The 12,567-nt window shown below is 38.3% G+C and overlaps 1 protein-coding gene across 1 annotated transcript; it reads left to right on the top strand.

Annotated features, from left to right (window-relative positions):
* The first annotated feature begins 2,558 nt into the window (after positions 1–2,558).
* LOC101156113 (myelin and lymphocyte protein-like) lies at positions 2,559–7,861 on the top strand. The gene is made up of 4 exons (XM_004077032.4): positions 2,559–3,184; positions 5,751–5,915; positions 6,953–7,087; positions 7,542–7,861. The coding sequence occupies exons 1-4, from the start codon at positions 3,098–3,100 to the stop codon at positions 7,614–7,616; spliced, it is 462 nt and encodes a 153-aa protein (XP_004077080.1). The 5' UTR covers positions 2,559–3,097; the 3' UTR covers positions 7,617–7,861.
* Positions 7,862–12,567: the final 4,706 nt, after the last annotated feature.

Genomic DNA, 12,567 nt, shown 5'->3' with positions numbered 1-12,567 from the left:
AGGGGGACACCGACGCGCCAGATGCACGGGGTGACACACCCCCAAAAGCCCGCAGAGGTCCAACAGGACGGCTCGAGGAAGTCGGAACCGGCTCATAAGCCAGTCGTCCTCGTTTGCCAACAAGTCTCCTTGCTGTCTAAAGATGCGTTCACTCCGAATTCTTCCATTTGCCACATCTTCTAAGAGCGCAAGATCAGCCATTGTGCGTCATTAAGCATTGTGATGGGGCATTTTATTTCCATCCATTTAATTACATCTGGCAAGCTACAGATGTCGGGAATAATCGACGTGGAAATGGGAATTTGATCAGCGCAAATGTAATTTCTTGTTGCTTTCTGAATGGTCGAGACATACGCCATACATTGTTTTATCAAAAATAAAACAAACTAAAGGCATATGCATGAATACCATAATTCTGTAGCTTATGAAGAAATATTTTACTATGAAAACAACTTTCCCCAGTGGACAATTAATGCATCTCTCTCTATCTATCCACCTGTCTGTCTAATTGCTCCTATATCTGCTCCGCCAGTACACATTGACGGGAATATCAGTTGTGTACATTATTTCGTTCTGTTAAATATATTATTTATATTATTTATGAGGATGAATTGCACAACATGCCAATATTGCAGAACATGTTTCACTTTTCTTTTTGCAAATATGTGTTCATTTGAATTTCTGTTGTAATTTTCGTTTGATTTTTTTTGTTTGTTTCACTGCTGATCGATCAAACGTGTTCGTGTTGGTGTAGGCTGTTAATTGTAAGACTTGCGTTGTGAAGTCTTCATGTTATTTCTGAGAGGCAGTATTGTCATTTTCACTTTCACGTGTTTCTTCCATCTGCCGACGGTGTCGCCGTTTCTCATTTCACCCGTTTTTGTGCGTACGCCTGGGTCAGAGCTTGCGTGAAGGACCGCACATTTTCCCGTCAAGTTTGCTTTTTATAAATCTCAACTATTGCGTAGAGAGTGGCGTACGCCTTCTTTTGTGCGTACGCAACGTTTATAAATGAGGCCCCTGGAGACTGGCTAGGCCACTTCAGGACCATGACATGCTTCTTACGAAGCCACTCCTTTGTTACCAAGGCAATGTGTTTGGGATCGTTGTCCTGCTGAAAGATACAGCCACAATTTATCTTCAATGCCCTTTCTGATGGAAGGAGGTTTTCACTCAAAATCTGATTATACACGACCCCATTCATTCTCCCCTTCACACAGATCAGTCGTCCCTGTCCTTATGCTAAAAGAAAAACAGACAAATCAGTGTTACTGATTGTAGCCTTTGTTACTTTGGTCCCAGGGTCCCAGCTCTCTGCAGGTCATACACTAGGTCCCCCCCGTGGGGTTCTGGGAGTTTTCATCACCGTTCTTGAGTCATTTTGACCCTACCGGGTGAGATCTTGTGGGGAGCCCCAGATGGAGGGAGATTATCAGTTGTCTTGTATGTCTTCCATTTCCTAATAATTGCTCCATTCATGCTCCATTGTTAATTTCTTCACACCAAGCTGTTTACCTATTGCAGATTCAGTCTTCCCACTTGGTACAGGTCAACAGTTTTGTTTTTTGGTGTCCTTGGACAGCTTTTTAGTATTAATCATAGTGGAGTTTGGAGTGTGACTATTTGAGGTTGTGGATAGGTGTCTTTTATATAGATAGCCAGTTCAAACAGGTGCCATCAATAACAAGTGGAGGACTGAGGATCCTCTTACAGAAGAATTTACAGGTCTGTTAAAGCCAGAAATCTTGCTTGTTTGTAGCTGACAAAACACTTATTTTCCACCATAATTTACAGATAAATTCTTTAAAAACCAGACAATGTGGTTTTCTGGATTTTTTTTCTCATTTTGTCTCTGATAGTTGAGGTATACCTATGATGAAAATTACAGGCCTCATGTTTTTAAGTGGGAGAACTTGTACAATTGGTGGCTGACTAAATACTTTTTTGCCCTACTATAAAAAATAAATAGTTAAATAAACTTGCATTTAATAGTATTTCTTTATTCAAATTGATGTAAATCAGGACAAGACAAAAAAATGTCATTTGAAAAAGCTTGTAGCAGTGATGTACATTGCGTCAGCGTGCTACATACTCCCTGTTCTTTTTCGTTCTAATACTTTCAGACAAATAGTACCATATGCGTCTTTATTTTCCTCTTCTGAGTTGGCATCTGGTTCAAACCTTTACAGCTGGATAGTTTCAGTGTTGCTCGCCTTTTTTGTTAGAGCGCTAATTTTAGCTTGGGGTTGTGAGGGGCTGTAAGCTAGCGGGAGAGAGTGTAAACAAAGGGATGATGGGAAATGAGGGGAACTTACTCTATGCCATCAGTCCCACACATAACTCAGAGGTGAATTTCTTATGAACGTCTGCCGCTCAGCAGAAACTTTGTCCTAGAAAATAAAACACTTTATAAAATTTTTTCCAAAAAAACAGCCTAATCATAATTAAAAGACCACTGAAAACGCTTTTACAATAATCAAAAATGATTGGAGAGTGGCTTGACAGCCCTTTGTATTTGCATTATTTTTTTTTTTTTTTTGATATTTTGCAGTTTCATTTATACGTCTTGAGCTAATGCCATAAACTGAAATAGGGTTAAATTAAATCTCTGATTGATAAATTGGTATTAAAAGAAAAGTAGCTTTGGAACATAAAAAATAGGATTTTGCTGATGCTCTTAGACTCCAAGAGCATCAGCAAAATTTTCTAAGTTGCTCTAAGTCTTAGAGCAACAGAAAACAGTAATAGATGCTGTACAGTCCCTTTTTGTGTAAGCGAGTTCATTACCATTTGCGGTTAGTATACAAATAAAATAAACACATCAGGACATTCATAGAATTTGCATGCAGCAACAGTCACACAACCCAAAGACCGCAGAACATCGACCACTCATGCAGACATCACACCCACTCACCAATCCAAAGACAAAACAAAAAGCACCTGGTCGTTTGGGGAAGGATTTGTAGGTGGAGTGCAGGATGCAAAGGGAGGTGCTGAAGGAGAGAATTAGGAGACACAGACTGCCTTTGAAAGCACATTTAAACTGGTTTTGTCCTTCACTCAGACTACAACAATAACACACACTAACATTTGGACAATGGCTTCCACTACTTCAAGTGATGTTCTACCAAAGGGAGGAAAGATCTTCACCACCTTTCCCGACATCCTCTTCCTCCCAGAGTTTGTGAGTTTTTCCTGTTTTTTAACAAATCTCTTTTGTCATAACTCTTTTCATGCAATATTGCAATCATATCCAGAAGAGTTTATTCTTTTGATAAATTTCCTGCATCGTTTTTTCCAAAAAATTGTTCTACTTGTTTTTTTCCCCCCCGTCACATAGAGGAGTTTTTACTCTGACAAACTTTGTCTTGTTCTGCTGCATAGATTTTTGAAGCTCAACTTTTAGTTTAAAAAAAGCATGTCCACAAGACAAACAAGACAGATCAAATTTAGGATTCACAAAAAACAAAAGCCACAATTTGTGTTCATACTGAGTGCTTGAAATCATTTATGAGAAATGGAACTGTGAAAAGAGACTGTGACCTCTTAAGGTCAAACTGACAAGCTGAATTGTTTCTGAAAACACGAGTTTCCAAAGCAACAGGAAAACAAGAGACAAAAAACTATTTTAGCAACAAAACTAATATATGAACAGAACAACTCCTAGTCATGCTTTACAGAAATTCAGGTCAACACATTTCTATGGCTAATAATATTTTTTTTCATGACCTGTAACCTTTTAAAAATGTTGTACATATTCAGTCTTTTTCATTAATAATACCCATGTGTTTTTTTTCTTTTTCTTAAAAGAGAAAGTTTGTTACTAAGGATCCACAAACCGCACCTAATGTCTTCTTGTTTATCTTCTGTCCAGAGAATGAGATGAAATCTTTGTGAGACAGGTGGAAAAACACCTGGGTACACAGATATAGTTGCAGAGCGAGTTGTAAATGGAAACCAACCATCAGCTCATATAGCTGACTTGCTGGCTTGTCTCTTTATGAAACCAACTGCTGCTCAGAAATGGAAGCTCACTGATACTGTTTAGTAAAATCATCGTAGACATAAAGAAGGCAGATAAGCAGCCGAAACTTACTCTTGTTTGCCTAGAAAAGGAACACGAATGGACAAAATTCCAAAAATGTGGTCATTATAACCACAATGAATCCCACGACTTCATGATTCACAATATGTTACAAACCTTTTAACCTTTTTTTTTTTCCATTTAGGTAATATGCTCAGACCACATATGAAGTGAAATATATGCCAAGACATTGCAAACAAAACTTTCTAACAAATGTAAACATTAACTATTTTAAAAACTATTTTTAAAATTTTCATTTGCTACTTAAAAATTGTGTTTGCAATTTCTTGGCACATATATCACTTCATCACTATGTCATTTTAGTGAGACATGGAATTGCATTAAAAGTCAGATATGAAGAAGTGGTGAGTTGGTCAAGTTGTGTGACAGTTTAAAGTAATATAATACAATATTTTTTATAATTGTAGACTCTTGTTTTGTTTGCTCTTCTTCTTATTTCCTTAAAGATTTCCTGTTTGCTTTTGTTTTCAGCTTTTTCACAAATGTTCTATAAATGCCAATGCAGTTAAAAATAAGATAAGTGATGTTTGTCTTTTACAAGTTTTGTACTCAGGTTTCTGAATAGGACATTTATGGAGGAAAACAAGACCATTAAAAACTCTGGAAGTCAAAACATCATTATTTGAAGGAAACATGAATTGGAGAATATATGGTTTCACAGGTTTGAAAGGAAATAATAACGAAAGGAAAGTTTTGTCAAACTGGTTGTTTGGTTTAGGGGATGGTACACTCTGTTCAAACAGATTGAATGTTGGTTTTTGGGTTTAAAAAAAACTAAACTAAAAGCTTTAGATTGAGAGCTGATTGTCAGCACTTTGAACTCACTGGTTACACAGTGGACATCAGTTTGGCGTTAACGTTTTTTTTTTTTTTTTAACTAATATCTTAAGAATATATATATAGACTTTTAGATAAAGTTTGCAAGATAAGTAACAGTTCCAGAAAGGTATGGTTGGTTCTGAGTAACATGTGTAAAATGTTGCCTATTTAGTCAGCCAAAGAGAGAATTACATGGAATGTAATAGGATATCGGATTCTCAGACAGAAGACTACTCCAGCAGAAACTTTTCAATAGTATTGCACCTTTTCAAATTCACTGCTTCTAATATTAATATGACTAAAATATTAATATGTGACTAATGTTACAAAGTAACTCATATGACAAAAAACAAGCAGAAATTTGAATCTTTACACAGAAAGTGCATTTCAGCAAATGTTTCCTAAAGATTAATTCAGAAAATAATATTAATAATCACATCAAAATGATTTTTTTTATATAAAACACTGTTATATTTAGGATTTATATTTATCAAAATAAATCAGTCTGCAATAGACTGATTTGTAGCATGGACCCCCCCATTTTTGAACAATAGTGCATCCCCTTTTATCCTAAAAACAAGTTCCACAAAGTTGTTCTCTGAATGTTCTGTCGTTGTATTTCTAAGTCACTGTTTGTCAAAGGAAGAGAAAACAAACAGCGACAATGCAGTTCATTGAAGAGTGGCTACACTGTGTACTTGTTTGTCTATTGATGAAAATGTACTGCAGCTGTGTGCTCTAATAACTGCTCTAGCAAAACTAGATTCCCAACTTGAAAACTCTACTGTTCAAATGAATGAACTTTCATACATGTTTGACCTTTCAGGTGTTTGGGGGCTTGGTGTGGATCTTGGTTGCGTCTACTCAAGTATTTGCACCGAACCCCTTGGGCTGGGTGATGTTTGTGTCCGTCTTCTGCTTTGTTGGGACGACACTTTGGTTCTTCATCTTCGTCTGTGGAGGCAATCAGAGCAGCTTTTGGCCAGCTGTGGTAAGTTCATTATTTGTTGGGTGGTCAAATAGATGAATGTCCAGAAAGTTAGGCAAATGAATATATAGATAAAGTATTAAAAACATGATCAAAGCATCATCTGATGTCACTCAAATGTTACACTATACCGTCTTGTGGTCCATATCCCTATGTTTTTGTGATATAAAGGTACATGTTTGTTTTTTAGACTACAGCACTGAGTCGATGCATGTTTTCATTTATGTCTTCCCCACAGCATCCAGCTATGCATCTTCTGAATCCAAGGAATCCCTTTCAAAGTCCCTGGGTTGCTGGAGCCAACCCAGCTACTGTTGGTGGAAGGTGGGGACACAGGACAGCAGTTTGTTGCAGGACCATACACACATGTACATACACATACATACTCAACTAAGGACATTTTAGAGCATGAAGGGAAGCATGAAGCATGTTTTTGGACTGTGGGATCAAGTGCAAGTGCTCAGAACCCAGGCATGAAAGAGGAGAACATCCAAGCTTCACACAGAAAGGTCATAGCTGGGGTTCAAACCAGGGCCTCCACTCTGTGAGGCAAGAGTGCTAACCATTATGCTACTGTGCAGCCCTTGACTACAGTACCCATTTGTTAAATTAGTATTTCTGAAAAGCTGCTTGGGTAGCACCTTCACCTCACAGTGAGTGAGAAGTCCCTGGTTCAAATCTCAGATGGAATCTTTCTGTGTGGAGTTTGTATGTTCTCCCCACACATGCATGGGGCCTTCAGCTTCCTTTCACTCTCCAAAAATTGATAGCCTACTTCATGAATCTGTATCTCTAAATCGTCCTTATGCGAGTGTGTGGCACTGCAACAGACTAGCAACCCTTTGAGGGTGTAGCCCACAATTGCCCAACAGTAGCTGGGTTAGCTCCAGCTACCCAGTGATCCCAATATGGATTCCACAGATTCTGAAATTGGATGGATGTATTTCTGGAGTCATTGTTTAGTTTGTAACATTTCCAATTGTTGACAGTCTTGCAGAAATCACTTAAAACATTAACTCCACTCTCTTTTTTCTACCTAGGACGTGGCCTTCCATTTTTTGTCAGCAGTTTTTTACCTGAGTGCATCAGTTATTCTGGCCTTCATGACCCTTTCAATGTCCAAAAATATAACTGATGGCAATTTGAAAACCTACAGGCTGAGCATTTCTGCAGTGGTACATCTTACACACACACACATTGAGCGTTTTTGATTTGTCTAAAAACTTCCCTCATGTTGATAAATGAATAAATACAAATTGAGAGTCTATCCTGAAAAGGCCAGTGCAGTAGAATCCAACAGCCAATCAAGTTGAGCAGTATTAATTCCAGTACACAGTTGTCTTTATAAGAGGTAAAAGTCATTGGAGACCAATTCTTTTACTTTTTCCATCTCTTAAAATATTTTACAATACTTTTTAAAGCCCTTCTTATAAAACCTAAAATGGTGAAACAAAAAATTGGCTATTAACAATGCAATGTTTAACGGAAATACAGTTCTATATGTAAAGTTTATTAAAATAGCATTTTTATGCAAGTACAATCTCAAAATAATGTAGGCATTCAAACAGCATTATTCCCAAAACTTTGGCTTATAATTATTTGTAACTGTCTGTTTCTCCGTTTTTTCAGGTTATGTCCTACGTGGCCACTCTTCTTTACTTCCTCCATGCCATTTTTTCTGCCATTCGATGGAAGAGATCCTAAAAAGAAAACAACTAAGGTGGAAAAAAAGAAAAAAAAAGTCTAAAACCAGATGCCCACTGTTTCATAAACTGACATAAATAACATTTGTCTTTTTACTACCTCCTTTCTTTCTTTTTCAAATTTTGACATAACCATAAAAATGTGCCATAGCTGCAAATCTTAACTTCATGATTCTTTAATGTACATATGATAGAGTGGTACAAATTTAGTAGAAACACTTATTGTGATTAAAGCAATAAAGTGCACTTTTTTCCGTCTTTTTCTACAAATAAAACGTTTTTTCACCAAATCAAATACTGTATATATTTAAAAAAATAAAACTAATGTTGTGTGGACTAGCTTCTTGTTTTTTTCTGGAGGCTGGAGGAGAACATATACAATGTCATAATAATAAAAATAATAATAATATTGGATTTATCTGCGCTTTTCCAGATGCCCAAGGCACTTACAATGTGTCCATTATTCATTCACTCCTCATTCATACTTGGTGATGGTAACTACTGATGTAGCCACAACTGCCCTGGGACAGACTGACAGAGGCGTGGCTACCAGTACGTGCTCACGGCCCCTGTGACCATCACCAGGACATTCATACGCATTCACACACCAGTGGAGCAACACTGGAGGCAAGGAGGGTGAAGTGTCTTGCCCAAGGACGCAACAATAGTTGACTGGGGGGAAAGGGGATCAAACCACCAACCTTTTGATCATTGGCCGACCTACTCAACCGCCTAAGCCTCAGGATTGAGGGATCGGATAGGAGGCAAAGGCAGAGATAACCTCTGAGCTTTTCTTCTTTTAGACTGCACAGTATGCATACCAGAAGACTTTAATCTTTATGTCACAAGTCAGTGTTTTATTTGCAGTGTAGAAACATGACCATGAACAACTAAATTTGAGTCATTCTGATGCTGTGGGTTTTAGGTTAAGATAAAAGAGGAAATGAGACAGACGTTTTGGAGCCTCAGTGGCTTAGAGGTCCTACATCAGATCCAAGCCTAGCAGTGGAAACAGCAGAGCTGGTAGAGGGGAACCAGCAGTTTTTATGTATATACTGCAAACAAGACAAAATAAATCTTGGGGGGGGGGAGAAATCAAAATTCCTACTTTTGTCACGATGCGGGGTGGCTCGAGAGCCGGTAGGACCCAGATGCAGAGGCGGAGGCACACGGTTCAAGGACAAGGGGGTTTTATAACAAAAACAAACAAAAGGCACTGCCGAGCAGGATTACAAGACAAGACCAAACAAAACTTACTGTGGCGCGGCTAGAAACATGGAGACATGAACACCATGACAAAAGGTAAAGGACCAGCACAGGAGGAAGGCAGAGACAAGACTTATATACAGACAGGACTGACAAGACACAGGTGAATATGATCAGGGCAGATTGAGACCAAGGAAGTAAAACTCAAGAACATGACAAAACAGGAAACCTTTCAAAATAAAACAGGAAACAGAAACAAACAAGACAGAACAAGGACGAAGAACAAGACAACAAACTCAAAACATGACAACTTTTCCCAAACTGCAAAGTGATGAATGTTGCATCAAAATCCTCCCCTCATAGAAAGTGTCCAGCCAGAAGCCTTTTATAAAGAGCCTCAAAAACTGTTTACATTTATGCATTTCCTTACTATAAGGCAAAGAAGATGGAAGATTTCAAATTTTATTTGACATTAGTTATAATCATTTTTGTTTAATTCTTCCTTTGATCTTAAAAAATAAAAAAAATCACCAACTTGTCTGACAATGGGCAACTCTGTGGGCTAAAAACAGTGACCAGACGGCTCAGGTAGACCCAACAGAAACAGGATAAACCTGATTGTTCTCAAGTAAAGCAAAATAAAGAAGCATTCATTCATGAACTAGATCTGCTGTTACTTGTTTAGGGGTCGCCCAGGTCCTTTAGTCCACTCCGGGCCCTTCATAAAACAAGAGGAACAGTTGTGCTGAAAGAACACTTTAATTAAATAGAGCTATGGATTATGGGGGAGAGTTCACAGCTGAAACCTGAAACACTGATATTATGGAGATTCAAATAGAGCACTTCAGCAATCTGGCACAGTCCTGACAAATACCGTCATACACAGTGTTCCCTTCAAGTTTTCTGTTTCAACAAAATTAATGTTTAACTTTGTAAAACGTTAAAATGTAAACAATTTAACTTTCAATTTATGTTTGACACCTTATACTATTGGAATAAATATATCAACTGACTCTTAGGCCAAACCTGAATTCTTTCCCTACCCATACGGCTTCTCCCTACGCTTACATTTAGCCCTCCAAATCCAAATGAAGTGTTATGGAAAAATAGTGCCTTCTAATTCAGACTTCACTCCCACTGACGCCTTCAATAGTTGCCGGTCATCCACATTAGCATGTAGCTGCCAGCGGTCGGAAAATGCATAAAAACATCAGTTTTATAACTTTAAAAAGGTCATACTAAAAGAAGAAGTCATTACTTAGATTTAAATATAAACTTCTATGCACCAGAGCACATCCACTTGAAGAAATGCGTTTCTCCTCCGCAGCACAACATGAAGCGGATTGCCCTCACGGGATATAGATCCCTCCGCCGTGAGGGTTTCCGCTTCAAAAAACTATTTCGACACCCCTATCTCTCCAAATACCCCTACAATTGGAGGGATTGGGATAAACTGGAGGGGTAGGGGAAGTATTTGGATTCGGCCTTAATAGTAAATGTTGTTTGTTGGAAAAGTCAGTGTAAAAGCAAACCTGAAATAACCATTTTCACAAAGTGACATGGAACATTGGCACTTTTTCTGTGGGATATATTTGAGACAACATAATTAATCTGTCATCGAATCAGTGGTCCAAGTGGCATAGACGCCTACAGCGCTTTTCTGTCTTCTTTTAAGATCTACACTCTTTAGAGTCACAGTGCCATTCACTCATGAAAACACATAATCACACACTGATTGTGGCACGCTGCCTGACACCGGCACCAACCTACAACCACCAGCTAAGTGGGGTTCAGTGTCTTATCCAAAGACATTTTGACACATGGGCGGGCAAGGCAGAAATCAAGCCTGCGATTCTCTGGTCAGAAGTCTAGCGCTCCTCCATGTCCGCCTGTAAAAATGTGTAGGATGCAAAAAAATAATTACTTCTGATCATACGTGGTCCGTTTCTAACCTTAATGCTGGGACTTGAAGCTTTATTCGCTTCCAGCTCAAAGGTTCATCACACACCCTCTTTTCAAACCATTTCAGACTTTGGTAACACACAACACAAAAACGAAGTCTAATTAAGTAAGTATGATAATTTTATAATAAATTAAGTCTGGTTCTGGAAATATGTCAAGGATCTTCAGCAGAACAAAGCAAGCTGCATGATCCAAACAAATGAGAATAGGTAAACGCTATTGTTCAGAAGGATTATCAATGGTATGTGATGAAGTGTTTTCCGTGTATATCTAGTGGGGAGTAGCACTGATGAGTCTCTTTTTTGGTGTGAAAGAAAAACATGGCCTATTGCCACGGTTTCTTAAATATATTTTTACAAGCTGCTAAGTATGTGTCATCTAATGCTAACAAAAGTAAAAAAAAAATAGAAGGTTTACATGCTTACATCTCAAGGCTAAAAGCTTTTCGGCACACAATTTGTGTTTAGCAATTCTAGATGTTTTCTCTTAACCCAGAACCATTTGAAGTAAAATAAAAATTTGTCATTTCAAGCATAATTTTCAAGCTTGTTAAAATAGAAAAGCCCTCACACACAAATCAATCCTTCCTGCCCCACCCTAACCCTGCACTATGTCATATCTGTGTAATAAAATGATACAGCTGACACCTTATACTTGAATTATAGGGAAACAAAAAAAAAACAAGATGAAACAAAATTTAGCCTCATTAATAAAATGAATCACATTAACAGTATCATAAAGCGTAATTTAAACTCTACAGTCAGATTTTTTTGTTGAACTGCAAAAACAAAAAATGCCCAATTTCTGTAACTCTGGTTAGTATGCAGAAGAAAAGCAAAACATCAAAGTGGAATGGAGGGGCTTTTAAATAGTCCTCCACCAAATACCAACAGGTTCAAATAGAATGTGAATACACTCGCCTGCCACTTTATTAGGTACACCTGTCCAACTGCTTGTTAACGCAAATTTCTAATTAACTAATCACATGGCAAAAACGTAATGCATTGAGGCATGTAGACACAGTCAAGATGATCTGCTGCAGTCCATGCCGAGCATCAGAATGGGGAAGAAAGGTGATTTAAGTGACTTTGAACGTGGCATGGTGGTTGGTGCCAGATGGGCCTGTCTGAGCATTTCAGAAACTGCTGATTTACTGGGATTTTTACCCACAACCATCTCTAGGGTTTACAGAGAATGGTCTATGAAGTCATTTCTGGAGTCTAAGAACTGGAAAGTGAGGCTACAGTTCACATAGACTCACCAAAAATAGACAATACAAGATTGCCTGGTCCTGTTAGTCTCAATTTCTGCTGCAAAATTATGATAGGGTCAGAATTTGGAATCAACAACATGAAAGCATGGATCCATCCTGCCTCGTATCAACAGTTCAGACTGGTGGTGGTGTTATGTGTGAGGAATCCTTTCTTGGCACACATTGTCCCCCTTACTAGAAACTGAGCATTGTCCAAACGCCACAGTCTGCCTGTGTATTGTTGCTGACCATGTCCATCCCTTTATGACAACAGTGTTCCATCTTCTGATGGCTACTTCAGAAGATGTAGCCATCACATCTTCTGAACACACATTCACAGTGTGTGAATGTGTGTGTGCATGGGTGAATTGGTGTGTGACTGTAAAGCACTTTTGGCCTTCAAAAGAAGGTAGAAAAGTGCTATATAAGTATACGCCATTTGCCATTTACCTACTTCCAGCAGGATAATGCGCCATATCGTACAGGTGAAATAATCTCAGACTGGTTTCTTGAACGTGACAGGTGCACTGGA

This window comes from Oryzias latipes, chromosome 15 (assembly GCF_002234675.1).
Source record: "Oryzias latipes chromosome 15, ASM223467v1".
Classification (NCBI taxonomy): Eukaryota; Metazoa; Chordata; class Actinopteri; order Beloniformes; family Adrianichthyidae; genus Oryzias; species Oryzias latipes.
The sequence above is the reverse complement of the archived record's forward strand: the minus strand, read 5'-3'. Positions and strand labels throughout refer to the sequence as shown.

What these genes read in the sequence shown, in the direction of transcription:
- LOC101156113 (XM_004077032.4), top strand. Translation starts at nt 3,098, where the DNA reads ATGGCTTCCACTACTTCAAGTGATGTTCTACCAAAGGGAGGAAAGATC. An exon ending in TCCTCTTCCTCCCAGAGTTT is followed by an intron (nt 3,185 to 5,750) that starts GTGAGTTTTTCC and finishes TTGACCTTTCAG; the next exon opens with GTGTTTGGGGGCTTGGTGTG. An exon ending in GGCTGAGCATTTCTGCAGTG is followed by an intron (nt 7,088 to 7,541) that starts GTACATCTTACA and finishes CCGTTTTTTCAG; the next exon opens with GTTATGTCCTACGTGGCCAC.